This window comes from Neodiprion pinetum, chromosome 2, assembly GCF_021155775.2.
Source record: "Neodiprion pinetum isolate iyNeoPine1 chromosome 2, iyNeoPine1.2, whole genome shotgun sequence".
Classification (NCBI taxonomy): domain Eukaryota; kingdom Metazoa; phylum Arthropoda; class Insecta; order Hymenoptera; family Diprionidae; genus Neodiprion; species Neodiprion pinetum.
Genome location: NC_060233.1, coordinates 33,310,039 through 33,336,130, shown reverse-complemented (window position 1 = coordinate 33,336,130; position 26,092 = coordinate 33,310,039). Strand labels below are relative to the sequence as shown.

General features: G+C 34.8%; 5 protein-coding genes across 17 annotated transcripts; 3 read left to right on the top strand and 2 right to left on the bottom strand.

Moving 5' to 3' along the window:
* The first annotated feature begins 64 nt into the window (after positions 1–64).
* Atg4a (Autophagy-related 4a) lies at positions 65–3,178 on the top strand. Of its 2 annotated transcripts, XM_046613389.2 has the most exons (10): positions 67–235; positions 488–615; positions 685–855; positions 970–1,147; positions 1,233–1,312; positions 1,396–1,547; positions 1,636–1,714; positions 1,801–1,955; positions 2,033–2,204; positions 2,294–3,178. In XM_046613389.2, exons 2-10 carry the CDS (start codon positions 513–515, stop codon positions 2,359–2,361), a joined length of 1,158 nt encoding a protein of 385 aa, XP_046469345.1. In that variant the 5' UTR covers positions 67–235; positions 488–512; the 3' UTR covers positions 2,362–3,178. The 2 variants fall into 2 exon arrangements, with proteins under 2 accessions (XP_046469346.1, XP_046469345.1); XM_046613390.2 differs by lacking the exon at positions 685–855 and having other exon boundaries at positions 65–235.
* LOC124212851 (protein phosphatase 1L) lies at positions 2,736–7,672 on the bottom strand. Its single transcript, XM_046613387.2, has 7 exons — positions 6,745–7,672; positions 6,437–6,634; positions 6,001–6,309; positions 5,668–5,827; positions 5,324–5,454; positions 4,853–5,160; positions 2,736–4,726 (listed from the first exon to the last, which is right to left on the bottom strand). The coding sequence occupies exons 1-7, from the start codon at positions 7,024–7,026 to the stop codon at positions 4,645–4,647; spliced, it is 1,470 nt and encodes a 489-aa protein (XP_046469343.1). The 5' UTR covers positions 7,027–7,672; the 3' UTR covers positions 2,736–4,644.
* Ziz (dedicator of cytokinesis protein Ziz) lies at positions 7,654–23,384 on the top strand. Of its 11 annotated transcripts, none has more exons than XM_046613370.2 (30): positions 7,654–7,947; positions 8,172–8,303; positions 8,645–8,761; positions 9,219–9,403; positions 9,499–9,568; positions 9,739–10,176; positions 10,365–10,859; positions 10,974–11,140; positions 11,219–11,380; positions 11,645–11,724; positions 11,840–12,093; positions 12,190–12,431; positions 12,621–12,714; positions 13,403–13,774; positions 13,863–14,060; positions 14,198–14,344; positions 14,441–14,627; positions 14,704–14,730; positions 15,059–15,237; positions 15,319–15,533; positions 15,628–16,035; positions 16,105–16,405; positions 16,485–16,644; positions 18,040–18,200; positions 18,543–18,872; positions 18,985–19,135; positions 19,744–20,006; positions 20,097–20,454; positions 20,534–20,825; positions 20,911–23,384. In XM_046613370.2, the coding sequence occupies exons 2-30, from the start codon at positions 8,205–8,207 to the stop codon at positions 21,143–21,145; spliced, it is 6,387 nt and encodes a 2,128-aa protein (XP_046469326.1). In that variant the 5' UTR covers positions 7,654–7,947; positions 8,172–8,204; the 3' UTR covers positions 21,146–23,384. The 11 variants fall into 11 exon arrangements, with proteins under 11 accessions (XP_046469326.1, XP_046469328.1, XP_046469325.1 ...); XM_046613372.2 differs by having other exon boundaries at positions 8,133–8,303; XM_046613369.2 differs by having other exon boundaries at positions 8,044–8,303.
* On the bottom strand, positions 22,567–24,211 carry LOC124212854 (uncharacterized). 2 transcript variants are annotated; one of them, XM_046613391.2, is made up of 3 exons: positions 23,926–24,211; positions 23,464–23,632; positions 22,567–23,387 (listed from the first exon to the last, which is right to left on the bottom strand). In XM_046613391.2, exons 2-3 carry the CDS (start codon positions 23,630–23,632, stop codon positions 22,957–22,959), a joined length of 600 nt encoding a protein of 199 aa, XP_046469347.1. In that variant the 5' UTR covers positions 23,926–24,211; the 3' UTR covers positions 22,567–22,956. The 2 variants fall into 2 exon arrangements, with proteins under 2 accessions (XP_046469347.1, XP_068990071.1); XM_069133970.1 differs by lacking the exon at positions 23,926–24,211 and adding an exon at positions 23,743–23,898.
* Dus2 (Dihydrouridine synthase 2) lies at positions 24,170–26,063 on the top strand. The gene is made up of 4 exons (XM_046613388.2): positions 24,170–24,484; positions 24,580–25,339; positions 25,429–25,755; positions 25,835–26,063. The coding sequence occupies exons 1-4, from the start codon at positions 24,322–24,324 to the stop codon at positions 25,941–25,943; spliced, it is 1,359 nt and encodes a 452-aa protein (XP_046469344.1). The 5' UTR covers positions 24,170–24,321; the 3' UTR covers positions 25,944–26,063.
* Positions 26,064–26,092: the final 29 nt, after the last annotated feature.

The following is a 26,092-nucleotide window of genomic DNA, read 5'->3' as shown; positions in this document are numbered from 1 at the left end:
GCATCAGAGAGACAAAAAACGAGAGAGAGAGAGAAGCTTGACGTATGTGTGTGTGTATGTATGTGTGCATATTCACATACAGCTGATACCTGTCACCAGAGTTGAACAATGTTTATAGTTCTGAGTCCTTAGTCAGAGCTTCTATCGTGAGTGTTCAAACTGTTATCAAGAAAGGTTTACATGATTAGACAACCGTTTATACGATGACGAATGTTTTCAGCTTTATTAAATACAGGTAAATCAAAACACATGAGAATCATGGAACGCTATTGCGTGTTGTATATGCGAAGACAATAGATCGCTGTTTAACATCGCTTACCATAACCTACATTGACCCTATCTATTGGTCACCATTTATTTATACTGAATGTATAAAATGACCTGTAACATGTAGGATAATGTAGTTAAGCGAATTCTCACATTGCTGATTCATCCCAACTTGCCCCAATTTTTGTATTAACAATACATTCGAAAATTCCAATCCAAGGTTGTTGTAAACAAAGGTGATCGAAATGGACAGCTTGTTTACGCAAAACTTATCTGATGAACCTGATGATGTTCCACATACTCAAGACCCTGTATGGATCCTCGGAAAAAAATACAATGCCATAAAAGGTTACCAATCAGTTTTAATGATTAAGTATCAGTTGATTGATCTGTATAATAACTGTAAAATCATTTCAGAACTTGATGCTATTCGGCGTGATATAAAGTCCAAATTATGGTTCACTTATCGTAAGGGTTTCGTGCCTATTGGAGGTTCTAGCTCCAGTTTTACATCTGACAAGGGATGGGGCTGCATGCTAAGATGCGGACAGATGGTTTTAGGACAGGCATTAGTTTGTTTACATTTAGGTATTTTTATTTGCCATTTAATTCCTCTAACTTAACTTTATATAGCTAAACTATTTAAAATGATTTTCTTTGTACCACTTTCTCATTTGGAGTATTGTTGTTGAATTAAATCAGGAAGAGATTGGCTCTGGACCCCTGAAACTAAAGACAGCACGTATCTAAAAATATTGAATAGATTTGAAGATCGTAGAGCTGCTCCTTTTTCTATTCATCAAATTGCTGTGATGGGGGCATCCGAAGGTAAAGAAGTTGGCCAGTGGTTTGGACCTAATACAATAGCACAGGTTTTAAAGTATGTATGAGTAATTATGAATAAACTTTTTTGAAATCTCAATGTTGTTATTAGAAAACTAAGTAATTGAGATTTTTTATTTTAGGAAGCTCGTTGTCTATGACGACTGGAGTTCGATAACGATACACGTAGCCCTAGATAACACAATAATTGTTAATGACATTAGTAAGTTAAATATAATGGAATTGAAGCTCTGAGCTGTTATCAAGTAGTACGTAATTATTCATACGTGGAAATGATCATTTCAGTGAGACAGTGTAAAATAGAAGGTGGAACAACTGTAGAAGTAGATGGTAAAATGCCTTTGAAAGCACCTAGTGAATGGAAACCATTATTGTTAATCGTTCCTCTAAGACTTGGCCTGAGTGAGATTAATCCAGTGTATGTTAATGGCCTTAAGGTATTATCATGCTTTATTGAAAATATAATCCGTATCTAAAGAAAAGATAAGTGACAAATTTCAGAGCAATTTAATATTCTTATTGCAGACTTCTTTCCAAATCGAACAATCCCTTGGTGTTATTGGTGGTAAACCAAATTTGGCTCTGTATTTCATTGGCTGCGTTGGTAAATTTTTATGAGTGTTGTAATTACAACGGTAAAATTTTCTCAAGATGTTTGTATATTCACTATTTAATTTCTTTATGATTCAGGTGATGAAGTTATTTTCCTTGATCCACATACGACGCAGAGATCTGGTTCTGTCGACCAAAAATCTGAGGAAGGCGAGATGGAAACAGACACAACTTATCACTGTAGATCCGCTAGCCGCATTCCTATAACTGGAATAGATCCTTCGGTTGCTCTGGTAAGTAGTAAATTAGAAAAAAAAAGTTGACAATAAGCTATCTACATTACATTAATACTGATATTAATGTATTACAGTGCTTCTTCTGTGCAACAGAGGAAGACTTCAAATCGTTATGCAAATCGATACAGGATGAGTTGATTAATCCAGAGAAACAACCACTATTTGAATTATGCTCAGAAAAACCTGCCGATTGGTCTCCAGTGGATGATTACACCGTTGAAGCAGCAGGGGCTGCAGCTTCAGGGAGTATGTTGAATGAAATTTATTCACAGTGATTGCATAGAAGTAGATGTAGGTGAACTTTAATAACCAAGTTTCACTTACGATTTTTCCAGTACTGGAATTTGAAAATCTTGACCGTCAATACGATGCTTCGGACGAAGAGTTTGAATTTCTTGGTTAAGCAGAATTGCACTATTCTACAAATGCTTAATTGAGAAGGGAGTATAAATATCGCACATACAAGATCGTCTCTGTACATTTGACTTCAATAAAAATAAAATTTATCTGAAATTATTTAAGGTAAGCCTTAGTGTAGCTAGCTAGTTGAAGAATAAAATATTAAAATGAAAACAGACTTTGTTTAAGAAATCTTCATTAGTTATTAAATGCTTATATCAATTACTTGTCATATGGTACTGGAGCTTTTCACGTGGTCTTCATAGCTATAAATTTTCTTTTCAATAAAATTTTGAAGATAGGCAGGGGCTTTAGTAAGTCTAATCTTAAGTGGAGGAGTTGGGTAGATGGGAACAAATAAATTCTCGTAACTCGATCTTTTAAAAATATACGTAACGTTTAATAGCCAGGTGCACGATGCTACCAATCAAAGCAAACTTTCCACATTGCCAAAATTGCGATTACTATACCAAACATTTTACAATTTACTGTTAATATATATTAAAAGAATGAGCAACATTTCGCAGTACCTTAGACGTGGAGTCTTTTTGAGTAAAATACTCTTTTACAAGTATTACTTGTTGCAAGAAAAAAGTTGAAAGAAATACAGAGAGATGGTTTTGAAAATGCAACAATTATGTAATAAATATGTGTGAAAATTTTACTGCTATAGACTCTAATTAAGTTTTTTTTAGACTTTGTAAATTTGATAGATATTCGAATAAATTTCATTTGTCGATCAATATGGTTGGTTGACATGTCTTACCCTAATTACTTGAGGATGACGGAAATTTTATAAATTTGGCACACGCGATGTGTTATTTGTAGCAAAAACAAGGTCGATTTAACGATTAATAGCTTTTTTCAAATATATATATATAGTTTGTATTAATTGTGTGTGCGCGTGTGTGTCTGTATAAATATATACAGACACACACACGTGTACACATGTATACATATTATTATATATATATATATATAGTTCAAAATATTTTCAATATGGTATGATACAGTTGAGAAATTCATATAAAAGCGTAAATAAGGCAACTTTTTAGAATAATATATTGTAACTTGGCATTTTTTTAAAATTGATATGTGAATATATTCAGAAAGTATTTGAATGCTTTCATCAACCAAACGACAATATCTGCCGGTTATTATAATGCAAGTAATGTCTAAATGCGATTGTACATGTATATAATTTATAGACAGTGAAAAGGAGAACCCAAAAACTGTTATAAATTATTTTTCATCCTAACCACTCAAAGTATGAATCAACAGCTTTTTGGTACTTGTTTCAGTGGTATTACATGATAAGTAAGAAATATTACATAATAAAATAAATCCTACTGGAAGTATCTATACATTTGCATACAAATTTGTTTTTAACGAGTTTTAAGATCAAACATATTACAATCACAGTCAAGAAATAAAAAAAAAAAACCTGTGATGCCTAATGATTATTTTATCTTACTTCTCATTTGACTTCAATAAAAATAAAACCGTATACAATTTGAATCATAGCTATATATCATAAGGAAGAGTGGCTTCATAATTAGAAATAAATATAGAACAAAAAGAAAACTAATAAAAAATAATTGTACTGATTTCTAAGCTGAATTTATCGAATGGATGAATTTGGTACGACTGTTTTAAGAACTGCTTCTTCACTTTCTTAAGAATAATTGAAGTGTCATAAACTTTAATGACTCAAATTTATAAACGATTATATTTGAAGTCAAGTGGCATAGTTTCAGAAATAACGTAATACGTGTACAATCAGAAAAAAGTACAGGAGGAAAAGCGATGTAAGTTCTCACTATATTTGTAATAAATTTTGATAAAGCAAATACGCGAGCTGGAAATTAAGGATTTATTCAACAGTATATGTATTTATCTTATCTCTCCCTGCCCTCTGGTATTTGGCAATTCAATACCTGTGGTCTAAACAAATATGCTAGTATGTGATTCTTCGTTTGCAGTATTGCCTATATAATGATTTGTCACCTTACAAAGTTTGCACAGGCATTGATAGGTCAAAGTCGAAATATTTCTGCGGTCTTATGTACGGGTATTTAGAAAAGTTAATGAATTTAATTGCCGTTAATAGTTTCCAGACACTCTTAATCAAATATAGTTTGAAATTATGACCATATTATCGCAGACAGAAGGTGAAATGTTATTATTTAAATTACTTTTTAGTAGTTACATGAATGACTAGAAAATTTTTACACTTGATATCTGTTTAATAACTTTTAGGAGCCAAACATTATTTAGCATGAGTTTATTAAACTCGTTTCGATGTAGCTGTACTATACTTACGATCCTTCAAGTTGATCACAACGACTGTAATATTGTCCAAGGATCCCCTGGAATATAAATTTGACAAAATGATTCAAAGAATACTAACTAACATCAAGGCTTTTTATCATGTTTATAATTATTCGTTTTGAAATAAAATAACATAGATAGAAATACGGTGAGATATAATTTACCTATAATAACTTTGTAGAGTAATACTTTTAGCACCATAGTGAGGTTCATTAATACGTTCCTTGATAAAGGCAACAGCTTCCTCATTTGTGAATGTATCCCAGAGTCCATCAGATGCTAGGACAAGGAACATTGGATTATGATCACTCAGGTCGAAAGTTAGAATATCAGGATCAGCAATCACTAGCTTTTTATCCTTCAAAGGGTAATCTCCGAGAGCTCTGGATGTTGCTAAGATCCCAGCTACTCTCCAGACTCCATTAAACGTGACAAAACCCCCAGCTTCCTTGATTCGCTTACTCTCCCGTCGCTGTAAGAACATTTATGAAGCGAATAATATTTTGTCATCATTTGATACAGAGAAAGAAAATTGTTACACCACCCTGTAAATGAAAATGAATTTGTGAATCTATGTTACTTTACTGCTAAGTCACGGCATATCTGACTGCATATAGTGTCACTTGAGGGCATACCTGTTGTGGCTTATGATCAAAGGACAGTGGGATTGCATTGCCTTTTCCATCACACATTACACCTCTTGAATCCCCAACATTGGCAACAATCAGCTTGTTGCCTTCTAGTAGAGCTATCAAAGCAGTAGTGCCTAATAACGTATTAATTTCAATATTAAGATTAGCAGATCCTTTTGTCCCAAGCTTACTGTGTAGAATTTGTCACCCGGAGGAAAGATTTAGCTTCGATGAATCCCCATCAACTCATTTATTTCACAATTCAGTTTTGTAAGATACAGATGAAATATTACTGATTGTGGAGAGAATCTTCAATAATAAGTAGATGATGACTTGAAAACAATTACCAGCCACATCCATATTTTTCTTTGCAGCATCCACCAACAGTCTATCAACAGCGAGTACTTCATCTGTCAACAATCTACCATAGTTTATTTTGTTACCATCAAGGTAACTAGCCGTATCAATTTTTGGTGGCAGCTTTTCGCCCGGTCTACTAGGTCGAACCTAAATTAATTATTTACAATTACATATCTTAAAAAATTAGCAAATTTATTTAAATCTACTACCAGCATATTAAGAATTTATTAGAACTTGTTGAGGTTTATAGCCTATGCATGGTATTATTTAAAAATTGGGAAGTAGCTGAGTATATTGGCTATATTTATTGTCACTCTGACCTCTCTAGTTATTGGACGAGCAAGACTATCTAATTTATCCAGTAGCTCAGGATCGGTAACGCCGACGGCTTTTTTCATAGATTCATCAGTCAGTGAGGTGCTCAAAGTTTTGCGGAAGGACTTTTTGCGCTCGAGAGAAGTGATCCCGTCGGTTTTGTCTTTTTCATCATTTTTTGATTTAGCATCATTTATTTGCTCAGGGTTCTCTGGTTTAATTCTCGACGGTCTTCCAGCTATCATATCTTTCAGTTCGATGACTTTGTTGTTAATATTAGGGATTAATTTATCTCTGGCATAATTGGCAGCGAACTGAAATGAAATTTAACACTAATATAACCATCAACCATCAATTATATGCCTTTCACAAATAGTTTTTCTAACTGGACAGCATAATTCTATATGGCATTTGACAAACAGCCAAAGGTACACTACTAACTTCTCCTCCGTGTCCATCGAAAACTGCAAATAATGAGACACCAGTGCAGTTGATATCGTCATTAACTACGAAACGGTCTTCCATCCGTGCTCGTCTGCCCTGTACAGCATAAGCTGATATGTAACCTTCTTTCAATTCCCAGCTCAGTTTTTCTCCGCTGCTCACGGAACTATTGACTAAAAACTGAAGCTTCGAAACCTTGAATTTAAACGGGAAAAAATTTAATTCCAACTCATTGTCAGCTGCAAGCAATATTGCATGGGTTAACCGTAGGAGTAGTTATATTTTGATTTGAGTGTGTTTGATACCTTTGAGGTTGATCGACCGAGAGTATATTGAATTCTGCCAAGTAATGTTCTGCTCCACACATCGACAGCTTGAAGGTAAAAGAGCATAACGACGAGTACTGCGCCACAGACGAGAATTTCAGGCTTTAGAACGTAGATGCGCATGATTCTCCAGAGATAACCAATGGGTGTGTTAATGCCAGTGTTAAACCCTGTAGGAATACCTACAGCAAATTTTGATATAAGTTTCATGTGTGAGACATATGTTTGGTACAGAACTTTGTCTTCCAATTCATCTTCCATAGTATCGCCCAGCTTATTCCTAGCAGTTCCAGGCACAGTATATTCCCTTCGCGTTCAGAACTGGGACGCGAAGGTTCGCCTCCTTTCGTGTTACCAATTGTCTTCACTGATCTACGTTTATTCACTGCACCAGTCTACGAAAAAACGACACGATCTACGTAACACGCAACAAACCTCGGGTCCCAGCCAATTATTTTTAAACATGCAATGTTGGGCTATCCGTGTGATCATAAGTGTGCTCAATATAGGCATGTATGTCAGGTATTTGTGATCGTGCTGTAAGCTCACAGCACTTATTAGCGAAATGTTCGCACGTGTGATTCAAAAATGATGATTTCACAATTTCGAAAGGCCATCCAGAAGTCACCAGATTCACTCGCACCGGTCGATAAATTTTTGAAAATTTCTACCATACGAGTGACGAATTCGTCTGCTGCTGTTGCGAGAGAATCAGCTGATGTAGCGCCTATAGCACTAATCTCGACGTGTGCGCCTCGGATCGTGGAGTGGGCGTTGAAGAAAGCAAAATGCGATCCGTCGATCCGTAATCTGATGCGACTGCACCTACCGCACCTACAGAGAATTGCGCTCCGGGGATTGCGCTAATCGTAAGCGCAGACCGCGCAGCCGGCGGCAATCGGCGGTGAACTGCGGTGGTGCTGCGGTGGACCGGTGCGGGATCTCTCGTTGATCCTAGAAATTTGTATACGTGTGTGTACTACATATATACATACATACACTCATGCATTGATACCAGTAGTGGGTAGGTGCAGCACATAAGTGCAGTGGATTGCTTGCCTCTTGTTCCTCTTTAGTTACCCATAGGGAATAAGGAAGAGAAAAACTATCCGTAAAATGGCTGACGAAACGTCAAATTTTGATGAGTGAAATAAAATATGAAGTATCATCATCATTGCCAATGTAAGCATTTAATTGGAATGAATCTTTGCTATGCATTATACACAATACAGTCGTTTCTATATCCTTGATGTTTTGCGACCGGATTTTCGTACGCAGCGATTAGCAGGTGGAATTTCTTTACGTCATACACTACGTTAAACAAATATGGCGATAATGCCGATAAAAAAGTGTCGGTTTTGCCGCAGGTGTATAGTACTACGTGATGTATTTATATATTAATGCAGATGAAATAAATTGATGGTTTGACATCGGTCAAGATGAGCGAAAGAAAGTTTACTCGAGGTCTGGGAAAACCGGGGATGGCTGCACAACTCAGGGAAACTGTATCACAGGTTGTTAGAGAGAGCACAGTACAGGTACTACAAACACATGTCTATTTTCGTCTATTTTTATCGTCCACTGGCTGCTAATTATGCAACAACTCTGGAGCGCAATAAACTTGAATATACTTTGTAATTAAGAAAGTTCATATTGACTTTCATGAATCATGTTCTTTGCCTTGTTCAATTTGATACTTTAGAGTATCGAATCCACTGTCAATTGTATCTGACAGTGATATAAATGTATTCTCCAGCACTATTTAACTAGTAATCTAACACATCCTACTACTATGCAAAATATTTTTATCTTTCATCTTCTTTTCTAAATAAAAACATGTAGTTCATGTAATAATGAAACATATTATGATTTATTTCAGAACAAGCCACACCTTGTTGATCCCATAGACTTTGAAAATTTTGTACAGAAGAACAAAACTCTTCTGCAAAATGATCCACAGCGCGAGCTTTTACTGTATCCTCAAGATGATGTTTCGGTAAAGCTTGTAAACATAGTACTTATCAGTACATACCACATTTAAACTAAAAAATTTTTGTTGGTCATTGATTAGTCCATGTACATAAAGCTTGAAGCATTTACAGGCTGGTACAAAGGGAACTTTTTTTTCACGAACTTAGTACCTAAAATAAAGTGGCTATTATTACCACCATATAAACTATGCCTGATGATGATTTGAATCAGCCTATCAGATTGTATGGAAATTTCATTTTTTTCTCTCCCGTTGTAAACATTTGACACTTAATGTTAACACACCCTCTCTATGTTAAATATTTAGCTTATATGTGTCTTGGTAATCTAAACAAGAAACTCCTAAAGTTCAGATTTAGCCTGGTCGGAAATCTTTGTGTTGTATTTTTGAGGAGCTAGAAAGTAATGTGAGAAAAGTTACTATGGTCAAAGAATTCTTAACTATATATTGTGTTCTTTTATAGCAAGTCGTGTTGCCAAGAAGATATAGAACTGTCGTCTCTACCGTACGGCAAGTTTCTGAAAGTACTGAGAGCGAAGATGGCTGTAGCCTTCTCACTAAAGAATGCCTTAAAACATATTCTTCCAATTGGAACCTGGTGCATTATAAATATACAGCATATAGCGGAAGTTACTTAGAATTACCGAAGTATGTATTATGGTTTTTGAAGTGACAGGCCATGGAAAATTTGACCCGATGAAATTAGACTCACAAATATTCATCTTCACCTTACTATGTTGCAGAATAACAAATTCGGACTACCTTAAAGATGAGGTATATGAAATTGACACAGAAGTTGATCAAGTAGATGAGGTAAGAAATAATCTCACTTCTAACCATAATCACTGACATAATCTTGATCGGTTTTATTTGTACTGACAATGGTAATGAAAATTATCTTTAATTTTACCTTTGTCAATCGGGATAATATGTATACTACATTTGCTAATTTACATAATGTAAAATTTTTATATTCTCAACAGGATTCAACTAAAAGTGATGGGATTACAAAGCAAGGATACTTAATGAAAGGTCCTGAGATTGGTAGCGATCGTATGTTTGTTCACATTGGTTCCAAATCGTTCAAACGCCGTTACTGTCACTTGAGGCAAGAGGTAGATGGGACCTACATCCTTGAGTTATTTAAGGATGAAAAGAAAGGAGAAGCTAAATTAACAATAGTAATGGACTTCTGCTCTGAAGTTGTGAGGAACACTAAGCGTGGAAGATACTGTTTTGAACTTAGAATGACAGGAACACACAAGTCTTACAGCTTGGCTGCAGATAGCGAAATCGAACTACAAGATTGGTTGCTCAAACTAAGCTCTGTACTTCAACACTATAAACAACAGGAAGACAAGAGAGCGGCTTCATTAGAAAGAGCTTGCAATACACCGCCCCCATCACCTCAGCCTATGCAAGTAAGATAATAATTTGTATTTTAGTATCAATAAACTCAAACTTTATCGAAGGACCGATGTCATTGTAATTTAGCATCTTGATATGAATTACCAGAGCTTTGAAGTGATGAAAAGAATTTTTCCGGCATTTATTATGTACTGTGACTCTAATGAATAATAATATTAATAATAATTTCACTGTTTTATAGGTGTATGGAACTTTGAAAGGCTTGGAGCAGAGTATGAACCCTCAGTTAATAAGATATTCCAGAGAAACCGACACAAGTATAGCATTATCGAGGCGTGAGAATAGACGTAGATTATTTTGTATATATCCCCACATACCGCATGCTAAAAGCCCAACAGGCAGTTCTCCTGACACTACTGTAGATCCTTATAAGGAGCAATTTGGACAAAGACTTTTAATAAAATGTGAGAGCTTGAAGTTTAGATTGCAAGCTCCGATAGATGAAAAGGATTCTCTGTGCCAGGTCGAGCCTTATCAAACTACATTATGTTTGTTTGATGTAAGAAATGGCAGGAAATTGACAGAAAACTTTCACTTCGATATCAACAACGAAGTAGTTAGAAATATTTCCAAAGAATTGAGCCCAGTAGGAATCATGACTGAAAAGGAAGAGGATGTTCCATTGCCAGAAGAAATCAAAAGCCTACCAAAAGAATGGCTTATGTATCCCAAACAAGTGTGTAAATTATGCAACGATTTATTATGTCATATCAAGATTTACAAATCATTTTTACATAGAAGCTCAACATTGATTAGTTTCAGCAGTTGCTTGAATTCTTTTTGTTTGCAGGCGATCTTTAGCGTCAGCAATCCACATCCTGACATATTTCTCGTTGTAAGAATAGACAAAATATTACAAGGTGGTATTTGTCAAACATCTGAACCTTATATTAGAGCCACGAAAGATCCTAGACTTGGTCTGAAACTCCATAAACAAGTTAAAGCCGCATGTCAAAGGTAAATGAAACGTTCATCGAATTTTTTCCAGATACACCTAAAAGTGATAAATAATTGTTATTTTCTGTCAATGTTCAGGCTCGGAAATTACACAATGCCTTTTGCTTGGGCGGCAAGGCCTTTGTTCAGATTATACAGCAATGAATTGGACACTGCCTCAGACTTCCCAGCAATATACAGACAGGAAGGAAATAAAATCAAAGATGATGAATTATTAAAGCTTTTATCGGAATATAGGAAGTAAGTAACTTGCTTTGTACGTTATTAATGATAATAATTTGTTCGTACTACTTGTGTGCTTTAAGTTTATTACTTTTTTCCATAAAATTATTCAATCTATATTAGGGTCGGTTATTTCTTGATTTAAAACAAATTCACTTAAACCTCAATAGAACTGTATCTTGATAATCATTATGTGGTAGCAGAACATTTCTTGAAACATAGAAACTCAGTCTGCTAAAACAGTAATTTCCGTTAATTCATCATCCCGTAACTTGTTTACAGACCAGAGAAGCTCAGTAAGCTCACAATTATACCAGGATGGTTGAAACTAAAAATAGAACCAATCACAGAAATTCCAGAAAGTGAGTACATAACTTGTTTTCTATAATAATTTGCTAACAAAGAATAGAAGTCTTTTCCAAATTCGTTGTAATCCTATTCAGAGTACTCAGACTGTGTCATTCGTTATATGTCTAGATACGTTAACGACTTCTTTTGTACCATTGAAGCCATTTCCTATACCTCCTACATCAGAGCCGACTTTGGAAATTGCCGAATTTGAAGGATCATCGGAAAGAGAAGTTCATCCTTACATCACTTACATAAATCATCTATATGTTTATCCCCAAACTCTTTCTTTTGACACTCAGAAGATTTTTACGAGAGCAAGAAACATAGCTTGTATTGTTGAGCTTAGAGACAATGACAGCGAAAATGCTGAGCCCATAAGAGTAAATTTGAATTTGTTTATTAATTGTTTAAACAAGCGTAATTGATCATGACTTCACTTATGAGGTGATATTAATAATTAATATGTTTGTACGTAGTGTATTTACGGGAAACCTGGCTTGTCGATTTTGCGTCTTAAAGCATCTTGCTCAGTTCTACATCATAACGCAGTCCCTTCATGGTACGAAGAAATAAAAATGAGGTTACCGACAAAATTGTCTTCAAAGCATCATCTTCTGTTCTCCTTCTATCATATCAGCTGTGATATGAATAAGAAAAAAGAGAACGGGGTTGAAAATTGCGTTGGGTACTCGTGGGCTCCATTGCTGCATAAGGGCCGGTACGTTTTGCACGATTCAATTTAACTAATACGAAAAAAATGATCGTTTGGTCATTGAGACTTCATACTTACAAGGTTTGAATAGTTAAAACCATTTTGTGTCCAACGAGTGTTTACCTTTATTAAATATTTAGTCTGTTACCCTTCAATGCTCGTAAACTTGTCTTCTTAAATACGTGCTTTGATCAGGCTAAACGTGGATGTTCAAGTGTTACCCGTAGCTACGCATTTACCAGCCGGTTACCTGTCCATCCAACCCCTAGGCCTAGGGAAAGGGGTAAGAGTAAGGTCATATCCATTTATCCACTAATTTCATTTGTGTTTTCAAGGCCCTTCTTCATTTCATCAACTTTCAAATTATCACTCATACTTGGACTTGTTCTTTCGACCAGTATTAGGTCGGAAAGAATAATTAAGATATGTGAAATAGATATAACAAAGTAGTTCTAATTACCTACAAGCATTTGCAATGCGCACAGCAGATTTGGGTGAGGGCACTATCTGCGTGTGTATTTTTACTTACCAAGCATTTTCCACTCATCAGATATACGTGAGTTTAAGTATATATGTGTTGTACTGACGTCTGTTCAATAACTATTGTTTCATTTCCCTTTTAATTTGATCATTTATATATTTACAATGCTTTGTGATGATGAGATTCATTCACGCTTTGCTATTTTATGTGCTTTCCTCAAAACCGTTCAAGTCCTCATGTTCGTCACTTCACGCAATACAAAGTAAGATTTGTTCTATTGTTTATTTTTTCCTTTCAATTCATTCACTACTACACGTCAATTTTTGTAAGGTGTATCAGAGTAATGTATTTCATTTCTCTTTATTTCAACCCACAAAACGTCCTTTCATTCAATGTCCCAGTTTTGTTTAAGATTCTAACAAGTTAGTAGATTAACTACTCTTTTTTCTCTTTAATATAATTATTTCATGAGAAGCTTATGTATTTTTCCATACAGAATGCTGGACCTGATATAACTTGGATTGATTCACAACGTCCAATATTCACAGTTGGCTTTCAACTTATCTCGACAGTATTTGCCAGAGATCAACATCTACATAATCTATTCAGCCATGCTGAGCGAATATTAGATACCAAGCCATCTGCTATGCCATCCGAATCAGAAACGTGCAAAATATTAAAAGCTGCTCATGCTATTCAAATAGTCACAGCTATCACGTTTCTACCAACGATATTGAACCAACTTTTTACATTGCTGATATTTACAACTAATGAAGATGTAAGCTTATACATCATCAGGGTATTGATACATATCATTAATATGGTGCATGAGGCGGAACGGAAAGAAACACTGCAAGCTTATGTTACGGTAACTTTTTACGCTGTGCAACTATTTTTTTTTTTTCTTTATTATTCATGTATTCTTGAAACATTTTCAATTATATTTTTATTTATAGTTTGTATTCGTGTCTCCATCCAAAGAAACTGGAATTACAACCGTACATGAAGAGCTTGGGAAACATCTTCCGACGCTGTTACAACCGAGTAATACTGACTTTTTAGTAGTCAATAAGTTTATGCATCACTCCAGTTTTTTCTTTGATATTATGATCAAAAGTATGGCACAGCATTTGCTAACAACTGGCAGAATTAAGGTTAGATTTACGGCTATACTACAAAAAATATTCAATATTTATATAAAAATCGGATTACTTTTATTTTTACCTGTTCTAACTTCATGCATGACATCCGAGAATTCCTAGTTTATTAAGACAGTGCAACATGCTTTCAGATGCACAGAAATGAAAGGTTTTCCAAAGAATATCACAAGAACATAGAAAATCTTTTAGATGTAATTATGCCATATCTTATGAAGAGATACAAGGAAATGCCAGTTGAAACCCAGGAGCTGAACAAAAGCCTCGCACATTTTTTAAAGGTCTGCTATATATTTCATATCCTTATATGTACTTGTAGAACCATATTAGAAGTTTATTTCACACAAATTTCTGAAATTTTCTTGTTCTTGTCACAGAAATGCTTGACATTCATGGATCGAGGCTTTGTATTTCGGTTAATCAATTCATATATGGACAATTTTGCACCTGGCGATCCCCGTGCTTTACATGATTTTAAATTCATGTTCTTACAAATCATTTGCTCCCACGAACATTATGTCTCCTTTAATTTGCCGATGATGCAGTCAAGAATAACTAGCAGAGGTAAGCATTTCAGACAACATACTACGTCTTCAATCTGTACATTTGTAATATATTTATTTTATGCCTCTCTCCGAAGATACAGAGACAGAGCCTGATAGTGATGGTATGTTATGCCATATTCATAATCTCAAACTGTATTATGGTTTTCTCATGTAGCCATAGTAGTTGAGAGAAATATGCACATTGGTTTACATCGTTTGAAGATTTCTTCTCCTCTTCGTACATCATAGCACAGAGAATTTTTGTCATTGTTTTGTACTGTAATACTTACATTCTCAATCAAAATTGCACATACATAAATATTTATGGCAATTAGATTAGCAAACGTGTGAAAAGTGGATCGATTTTCCCCAGCACTTTGACCATATTAGACAAATGAATTTTGTTGTTAAAAAAAAATGTTTAAAGACAAATATTCAAAATTCTTACAGAGTTAATGAATGAGTATTGCCTGTCTGAGAACTTTTGCAAGCACCATTTCCTGGTTGGTTTACTTTTACAAGAAGTGAAAACATCGTTGAATGAAATTGTACAAATTAGAAAAGTTGCAGTTGCAACATTGAGAGATTTGATGGCCAAACATGAACTGGATGATCGGTATCAAAATAAAGTGAGTTTGAAATTTGTTTATGATTTCTTCTCAACAATTTTTTGAATATGACCCATAACGATACAATTGATATTATTTCAGGGGCAATTGAGTCGAATAGCATCAATATATATACCTTGGCTAGGTATAGTGCTGGAAAATTTGCACAGACTAGAATTGGTACATGATAGTACATCTAAGAGTGAAGGAAAGCAAAACACGTCAATCAGAATATCAAGTAGTAGTTCTTTTCTGCTAAACAGAGATACCAACAGTAACAATACAACTGGTACTAGTACACCAAGGTCAATGCATAGGTACGTTTGATTCAATTATATATTCAAACTCTTCTAGAACATCCATATTCCTTTTACGATGTAGCAATATACATTTTTTTCCCAACCGTTACAGATTCACTTTGAATTTGGATACCCAATCGCCAATCAGAGTCTCCATGCATCTTCGGGACTCCACATACTTTGCGGCGATTGCTGGACAGGGTTTAGTCAATGGAAATTCCTGCACAAGCATAGAATCCGATGCATCTACAATGTCCGGAGCATCTCAATCGAACATTTCTCAGGAAACTGCTATAATTCGAGAACCCACAGAAAATGGTACTCATGAACACAAAGGTCATTCACGATCGTTAAGCGTCACCCAGACCTCATCTAGATGTGACAAACTTCAATCAGCCGAAGTCAAAGATCTACTCCTCTGCTTTCTATTCGTTGTCAAGCATTTAGGCGATCACCAGATTATAGCTTGGTGGCAGCAGTGCAGTGACATTGAATTACTTAGCTTTTTCACAGTCATTGAGTAAGTAAAGATTAGACATTTATTCTGAAAATTTTTAATTACTTATTGGAATAAATCGTTTCATTTCAGAATGAGCCTCTACCAGTTTAAATATGTGGGAAAGCGACAGATAGCAAGTAACTCGACTAGCGCTGGTGGGAAACCACGTACTGTCAAGGCTATGACTCTACCTGCCAGGATGGCACCACCAGATTTCTCATCTGAAACTTCTGGGACTGGTACGCTGCAGACGCATAATACAGTCGCTCGAGAAAATTTAGCTGAAAATGAGAGTGGAAAGTTACATCAAGCGTTATTAGAAGCTAATATGGCAACCGAAGTTGGCCTCATAGCACTCGATTGCTTGGGATTATACTGTATTCATTTCAAGGTACATCAATTTTTTTACTATTAGTAACAAATCACCAGAGTTAATAAATATTATTAAATTTCGATATCATTTTCCTTAGGATGCTCTTGTCACTGGAGATGGGTATAATCCAGTAATGCGGAAAATATTTGACATTTATTTATCTTTTCTACAAGTAGGACAGTCTGAGACTCTGTTAAGACATGTTTTTGCCGGATTTAGAGCCTTTTTGAACAACTACTCCGTCACTTTATTTCAAGGTAAAACATTTTTAAGTCGGTTTTGTTTAAAAGTCTCGATGACAATAATTGCAAAAAGTCTTCACAGTATAAACCAGTTCTAGTCCTTAGGTGTGGTTTTTTTTTTTTTTGCATCGGATCGGCAAACTTTATTAGCTATAATAGTGCATCGTAATGTATTTTTATTATCTGTAATTTTTATCCTTAGCTGCAATTCTAATTGACGGTTAATTTCATGCACAACTGTTTTGGTATATTTTATTGCAATGAAACAAATCTCCAATCTTTGTTGGCATGTATACATTTGGGTTGATTTCAGTAAGCAATCATTTCAAATATTTGATTTTTTAAATAACGTTTTGGCTGGCACAGCTAGCCATGTTCAGATCTAAGAATTTACAATAATATACATAATATTATACACGAATTAGATTTATATGCGTTTAACATCTACGTGTGTTAATTGTATCATTTTTTGTATTCAAGTTGTTGTTACTTTGTACGAGAAAATGAAACAAACTAGTTTTACAAAATTTTCAATTCATTCAGGTATGACGTGGCAAAATGGATACTTAATTATACTTGTAAGTTTAAGTAAGCCATGTTACTTTTCCAAGCCTTTGTAGTATGAAGTAGCTTAATCAAACTTACCATCAATTGAAATAGTTATTTTCGTGGCAAGTGCCATAAAATAGTGATTTTTCGACGAATGTAAAGAGCCTCACAAGCCAAAGGCAAGTGCGAAACACACACGAATCAAGAAATCCCTTTATTTGCACGTGCCACAAACCTAGTATTTTCTGTACTACCCCATGTCAAAAACGAGACTACTATGTAGTTCTGATAAGCACTAGTACGTAAAAGTCGACTTTAAAGCACTAGGGCTCACAAAAACTACAAAGTAGTCAAGTTGTTGACAGATGTAGAACAGAAATGTGATACAGCACTCTGAAACGGTATTTAATTTGAAGGTTTTGTAAAAATTACATTCAGGTTATCATATAATGTAATAACAATTTAAATACAAATAATAATACAATCAACCACTGTCAATGTTGAATGCATAGCGATCAAATCAATGTATAATATTATATATTACAGTAAATTTTCAGGTATCAAGATAGCTGACTGTACTAGCCAAAACGTAATAAAATAACTAAATAATTGAAATGACAGCATACTAAGAAGAACATGAGTCATTCCTTACAGTCAAAACAATTCAGACTGGTGTGGAAATAATTCTATGTGAAAGTGTATAGTAAAATGTTAACAGATTTGATTAAAGTGATGTAAAAATAATGTAAAATTAAAAGTAAACTTTTTGTGATTCAAGCAAACGAAGCGGACTAATTTATAGTTTAGTTGTGGAACAATAAAAGTAAAATATTCATCATGTATGTACGTTCCAATTTATAGGTAATGCTGTTTTGTGTGGACGTCTGTGTTACGAATTGCTCCGATGCTGTAACAGTAAACTAAGTTCAATCAGGCAAGAATCGTGTGCTTTATTATATTTGCTTATGCGGAGCAATTTTGAGTTCACCAGCAGGAAAGGATTAACCAGGGTACATCTGCAGGTAAATTACTGGCTTAATATGTAATATTAGGAATTTCCTTTTTTTCCAGAAAGGAAGTAATATAATCTAAAAGTGCACATGAACGACAATTCAGTACTGAGGAATGCTGGGCAGGAAATTTTGGTCAGTCTTTACGTTTTTTTTCAGAGGTGTCTAAATAGCGTGTTCTAAGAATATATTCAACCCAGCAATGTTCTTTGTAGGCACGTAAACACTCTTAATTCTCTGCTACTGCCCGTCAGTTTGTACTCGGCAATTTTCAAAGTAGCAGAAGTCGTACGCAGTTTATTTTCCCCTAAAGATCAGACTATTTAATCTATAGAGTTGCATATCTCTTTACAGGTGATTATATCTGTATCGCAGATGCTAGGAAATGTGATCGGTCTAAACAATTCAAGATTTCAAGAATCACTGTCCCTTATCAATAGCTATGCATCTTCTGATAAAGCTATGAAAGGAACTGGATTTCCAGTCGAGGTTAAAGATTTAACTAAAAGAATCAGAACTGTATTAATGGCTACGGCACAGATGCGGGAACACAACAATGATCCAGAGATGCTAGTAGACTTACAGCATAGCTTGGCTAATTCGTATGCCAGTACACCAGAGTTGAGACATACTTGGCTTGAAACTATGGCTCGAAATCACGCAAGGGTGGAAAATTTTTCTGAGGTAAGAGTAATTGAAATTTTTTCATGTGGATTAGAAAGATTGTTATATCATTCGTTTTAAATTTTTTATTCCTAATACAATTCGAAATCTTCACTACACTACTTTCTTATAGGCTGCGTGTTGTCAGTTGCATATAGCAGCATTAATGGCAGAGTATCTAAAGTTGAAAAAAATCCATACGTGGGGTGCAGAAGCATTTGACAAGATCTCTGTGAACATTTCACGAGATGAACGTGGGCTTAAGCTTGATGCTGGTGAGATTTGTATGTTGCCTTGCACATGTTTGTTTCATATACTAAGTACTAACACTAGCTTAAGCCTGAAAAGACAATGTCACGGTATATAAAGAAATAATTAAGATATCACTTTTTGTTTTGACGTCTTAAGATACATGGAATCTGGATAAGGATACGGTCAAATATTAGTTGGAATTCAGTTCAATATTTTTGGTATACCATGACAGCGTTTAAATATATGTTACCATGTGATTTAATAATTCAAACAAAAACTTAGCAATATCGAAACTAGTTTTTATTCTCCAATGCTTTTGGTCTATTTGTACAAATGAATAATTATTTCAAAACTTTGATAATTTAGTGTATAAAAAAATGCACGTTGTAGCATGTAATGCAGTATTTATTGTGAATCAGTACACTTTGTACCTAACTTTGTAAATATGCGATAAAAATTCATAATTTTTGCATTTTAGAACTGGGATCAATAGTTGATGGTGTTTTGGTGAACTCGTACTCACTTGTAGACAACTACCTGTAAATTGACTCATATATAGGATATTATAGCTATTTATATCATAGAATGCTGCTCGTTAAAATATTAAATGTGACATAACAAGTAAAAAACTTCTCAACAGGTGTGCAGGATATTCATTATAATGAATACCTTCTTCTGGAACAGCTCGAGGCATGTACAGAAACGTTAGAGAAGGCTGAGAGATTTGAATTGCTGGGCCAATTATATCGGCTAATCATTCCTATGTATGAGAGCAAAAGAAACTACCAGGCCTTGTCCAATTGTTATACACACCTAGCTCAAGCATGTAATAAAGTTGTTGAGGTCACTAAAAGTGGCAAAAGGCTACTGGGAAGGTTTTATCGAGTCGCCTTTTTTGGTTCGGTGAGAATTAAAGAAGGATATAATTTGTTTTTAAATATTGAATTTTCACATATGCAAGACTTTCTTTTATATGCAAATTATATTTTTCAGGCATATTTTGAGGATGAAAGTGGTCAGGAATACATATACAAAGAGCCGAAAGTAACATCTTTATCTGAAATATCTGAGCGTTTGAATAGACTTTATTCAGAGAAGTTTGGTCATGATGTTGTGAAAATGATAATGGATTCTGTGCCTGTTAATAACAGCGAATTAGATCCGAAAATGGCATACATACAAGTTACCCATGTCATTCCCTATTTCGAAAAATTGGAACTTGAGATTCGAGTTACTGAATTTGAGCAGAACCATGATGTGTGCTGTTTTATGTTTGAAACACCTTTTACAAGAGAAGGAAAACCTAGGGGTAATCCTGAGGATCAGTGGAAGCGTCGGACGATTCTTACAAGTAATCAAAATAATTTCTATAATTTCTCACTTTCAATTTAATAAATGCACTACCTCACTACTTTTTCGGTTATTTTCAGCACAATATTCTTTTCCTTATGTGAAAAAACGTATCGCAGTTTGTCAGAAACGAGTTGTGGAACTTAGTCCAATTGAAGTTGCTCTTGATGAAATGCGACAAAGAGTTGCAGAACTAGAAGATGTTGCTCTGATTGCTCCAGCAGATGCCAAGAAACTTCAACTGCGGCTTCAGGGTAGTGTATGTGTGACGGTTAACGCAGGGCCGTTAGCTTATGCCTCAGCATTTCTAGATCCGGCTCTTTCGCCTCAATACCCCGATGATAAAGTTGAAGATTTAAAAGACGTCTTCAGGTAAATGTGATTGCCAGCCAATTAATTAAGAATATACTGTTACTTGTTATTCGAGTAATATTTTGTGGACTTGTTATCTTTGCAGGGAATTCGTTAAGATCTGTTATACAGCTCTACAGATAAACAGCAAATTAATAACTTCGGATCAGCATGAATATCAAGAAGTTTTGCGTGAGAATTACCAAAAATTATGTCAGAATTTGTCCTCACTGTTAGGTGAATCTGTCTGGCCTGATGAACAGGTTGGAAGTTTTAAGCGGAATAGTGCTGCTCTTTTTAGTGCTATTAGCGGTGCTAATAACCACACGAGTACCGCTTAAGATTATTGAAAAACATAGGATCAAGTGAAGTTGGCTTATTGTTGACAAATAAATGAATGACATATTACTCAAAATAGCAAATGTACGAATAAATATTTCTCAGTAATTACTGATTACTGATTAGTTATGCTTCAAAATCTTGGAGCCGTCCTAAGTATTCGAGCCAGTTTAGCTCTAGTTCGTAAAGTTTTGGTTGTACAAATTTTTGAGTATTCAATTTTCTATATGGTATTACTTTAATGTAGCACACAGTTCTATCTGATCAATAGTAAGTTAAATTGATTCCAAGATTAAAACAAGATTTTAGAGCAGATATTTGATACATGTTTTAATACGATGAAGCCATTTTGTATTTCTTGCCATAAACTAATTAGCGAATATATATATAAGTATCTCTATACTATGAAAATTCGATCAATTAAAATATAGATCAATCGTGAATAGTAGCTACTGCGGAACCTCACAAATTGGCACATTGACCCGCAAGTATTTATATAATTGAGTTTTATGGAGCTTCATTAATTTTTTTAAATGTAAATTATATGACAATGATGTGTTGAAATGTTTTTGTAAGATTTTACATGCCTGATCTTATTGTAAATCGGTATAAAGCACAATTTATATTGAAATTAATTATGAGTTAGTCGAAATCAATTCATTGATGTGCTAACTTTGATCATAATCTCAATTAGTACTGCCGAATAGTCAAGTGATTTAGTGAAAAAGTGGTATGTGAAAATTAGTAGTTAATGTAAATTTAAAATAAACTCAAAATGTTAGAATGTTTTATTTGACATTAATATTTGTTATTTAAATGAATTGTGTATATAATTATGTGTATATTCAAGTATAGATAATATACATACAGTAACAAATAGGGAGGTGGAAAATGATAAAAAGTTAAGGATTTTATTTACTCTTGGTCTGATTTGAAAAAAAGTGAAATGCTTTAATTTTGAAGGAATCTTTTCTCATCTATACAAATTAAATTAGTTCTAGAATTTGATAAATCTTTATTTGTTGTCTAAGTTATATTCTCCAACCCTATTGGCTTAGGGGATGGTTAACTCTTTTCCATACTAATAATTATTGATGAACTCGTTTTTTGCAAGTCAATTGTTACCATGTGTATCTATAATGCTTTGTAAAATACAGATATACCTACATAGGTATAAAAATTCAGTGGAAAAGATAAATATGAAACCATCCTGATTATGCTCCATATATTCCCACCGATCTAATTTATCAAATAAAAAATCGAACCTTTTCGAATTCACTTTCTAAGTTCTAAGAATAACGTTTCCAAGCTTGGCGTGTTGGATTTTGACCACATCTCAAGTGTCGGAAGCTCGGTTGGGATGGTCAGAATCCAGTATGCTACTAGGTATACATGGAGAGTTTTGCATTTGAAAGTAAAGTGATTAAACAGCAGGTAAAATAACGTGCACATTTTTTAATTTCCTTGAAACGATTGTAAATACATTATTAGAAATATACTGGTATATTAAACTTGGATAAATTTCTAAATGATATGAGATATTGTACGTATATGTAGATAGAGACTCTGCTCTTATACGTGGTTATAAAAGAATCAATCTTTCAAAATACGAAACAAATTACGAATGGAAGGTTCAATAAATTACGGGACTTTTTCCAATTTTTAGGCCAGTGAACTTTGCAATTAATGCATTAAATTGATATTCAATTAATTACCCTATTCCTTGTAAGTAGGTCACTCAATTTGCTCAAAGCCAATTATTGTTTTCTCCTAGCTCTGTGTGTTTGGCACTTAAAATGGGTATAAAAACAGGTCAGTAATTGCCCTGAAGATCTTTCAGAGTTAGTATGGAAAAAATTTCCATGAAACAAAGACTGTACTGAAGAAGATCTCTGTAAGGTACATCATATCGATCAGATATATCTTCTAATAAGAAATGTGTAAAAGCATAAGACACGACTAGGCTAATAGCACTGTAATTTTTACTTATAAGGGAGACATAGATAAGAGCACATAAGTTTAGGCCGACAGCAACATCGATCAAGTGTCGTCTTGTTCTTTCTTTAGACCTCGACTCATACACAATGGGAAAAACCGTTAGAATCAACAACGTTAGAGTTATTTGTTCACTTGTCTTATTCCAATGCAATATCTCTGTAACGATTAAAGCAAATGGTAGTGTGTGGATAATCTTTGAGAACAATGTGTAGAATCCACGTAGATACTTGGAGGTGCTTGGATTACCTGTGGTAAAAATTTCAATTGTTATTTGGCCTTATTAAGTAATAAGCTATATCAGCAGTTATTTATATGTTGTTACCAAATCGAAAAATTCCCAGTATGGAGTGGAAGAGCAGAATTTGAAAAGCTCTCGTAGCCCAATGATTATCGCTCACAAGAATCGAGTATGGATCGTTGAAATATTTCATACAAACAATCGAGGTACCCAGTTTAGCTAAGTGAGCTACAGTTGTTGACAAATCTGTCATCTGAAACAAGATACCCGGACTGAAGTTATTTAAAAAAGTCAATTGTAATAAAGGCAGAAAGAATGTATTATCAAAGTATTTGCTTCAGCTCTACTTCAGCAAGAACTCACTATTCATTGATGCTCGAATCTTGGTACACAAATTACCGGATAGGTCTTGTATAGCAATCAAGTTTGTTATGAAATTTTATTATTCTGTGAATCTATATATATGGAATAAACGTCCGTCACATTTGTCTTACATATCCAGGTCGGCTTTCGTTTGGATCGGTATTTATTTCAAAGAATACGTACCTTGCTAAGCTAACCTAACCCAACTCGTTTTCGATAGCACAGCTCAGTCCCCACGGCCTTACATACTACCGTGGAACAGCTAGATACACCCGATCATGGGTGCAGCCAGCAGATGGTAGCAGACGGAGAGAGAATGGTGATAACATATCCGATGCTGCGTCAGATGCGGAGAAAAAATTGGAAATAGTTACATATTGCAAATTTAGGACAGAGTCATCTGTTGATCAAACCTGTAAGGATCTTTGACGTTTACAAATTGTGAACTTTATTATGGGTGAAGTTCCGGTGTATCGTCATTCTATTCTACCCTTAACTCTATCTCCAAGTTTTAAGATCGAGTAGTTATTTGAATTGATTTGAAACGTCAGTTCGCTAAGCAAGTCATCTTTTTTTATAATGGACGAAAGGCTGGATTATAGTGAGAAGATTATTTTAGCACCGATGGTCCGCATTGGAACGCTACCGATGCGACTTTTAGCCTTGGATTACGGCGCTGACATTGTTTATACAGAAGAGCTTATCGATTGGAAATTGCTACGCTCGGTTCGTCGAGAAAATGGTAGTTCTACCTTACCAGTGGAGATCAGAAATGGCAATGCAGGCGGTGAATTTAAAGTAAATGTGAATAAACAATTTTTCGTTTATGATTTTCAGACGTCTTGGGGACCGTTGATTTTATTGATAAAACGGACGGTACCGTAATATTCCGAACTTGCAATCGAGAGAAAAAGTTCGTTGTTCTTCAGCTTGGCACCTGTGATGCAGAGAGAGCCTTGAAAGTCGGAAAAATGGTGCAGAACGATGTAGCTGGTATCGACGTCAACATGGGATGTCCCAAAAAATTTTCAATTCTTGGCGGCATGGGAGCAGCGCTTCTTGAGCAACCAGAAATGGCCAAGGAAATTCTGAACAGACTAGTTAATGGATTAATGATTCCTGTCACGTGTAAGATCAGGATATTTCCAACGGTAGACAGAACTTATGCATTGTGCAAGGAACTAGTTTCAACGGGTATATCCGCGATCGCGATTCATGGAAGGACCAAAGATGAAAGACCACAACATGTAAATCACTGTCATATAATCAGAGAAGTTGCTAAACAATTGCCGATTCCAGTTATTGCAAATGGGGGGTCAAAGGAAATCGAAAAACATTCAGACATATTGAAATTCAAAGAAGAAACAGGCTGCAGTAGTGTGATGCTCGCTAGAGCTGCTGAATGGAATTGTTCAATATTTCGAAAAGAGGGTATACTCCCCATTGAAGATGTAATACAGTCTTATTTAAAATATGCTATTGACTACGACAATGCCCCATCGAATACAAAGTACTGTATACAAAATATTCTCCGAGAGTTACAGGAAACTCCAAAAGGAAAAGCGTTTCTAGAAGCTCAAACGCTTCAGCAGATTTGGTAAAATTTATACCAAGCATTAATTATCGTGGGTTCAACGATGTGAAGATTTCCTAGAAGAAGCAAATAATGATTCAACTTTTTTTCAGTTCTATCTGGGATATGGGAGATTATTGCAGGACTAAACGAAAAGAGTACTTAGACAGAGGCATTCAGGGTAGGTTTCAAGTGATCCCCACCTCTTTGGATCGACAAAAAGGAGTGAAGAGAAAATTTGAAGAGGATGATGTGGTTGTGATGCAGTGTGCTTTTATACGTAATAGCTACACTCATGATCTAGAGCTACCGAAGACGAGGCTTTTGAAATGGACCAAGGAAAACAGGACTAATTTCCCAGTCTATCATACTGAGCAAGAAGATAAATTATTTCGCTCAGTAGTATCAGTGAATGGAAAAAAATACAGTTCTTCATTTTGGTAAAAATCCAAATTGGGTGTAGAATTAATGCTACCCGTTTTGTCTTCAAACAGTAAAAAACATTATTTCATTTTTCAGGGAAAAAAACAAGAAATGGGCTGAGCAAGGAGCTGCACTAGTTTGTCTTTGCACTTTGGGGGCGATAGACATTGATAAGCTTGCAAAAGATGGAAGTATCATTAAGTGAATATGCTATTTAGTGAAGTAAATAGCTAAGTGAAACATTTCTAAACACATTAGATTTTCTGGAAACTAAAGAACAATAAATATAAATTAAGAAACAAATAAACTATTCAGTACAAAAATACAGAGTATTACAATTTGAAAATGTTTTAA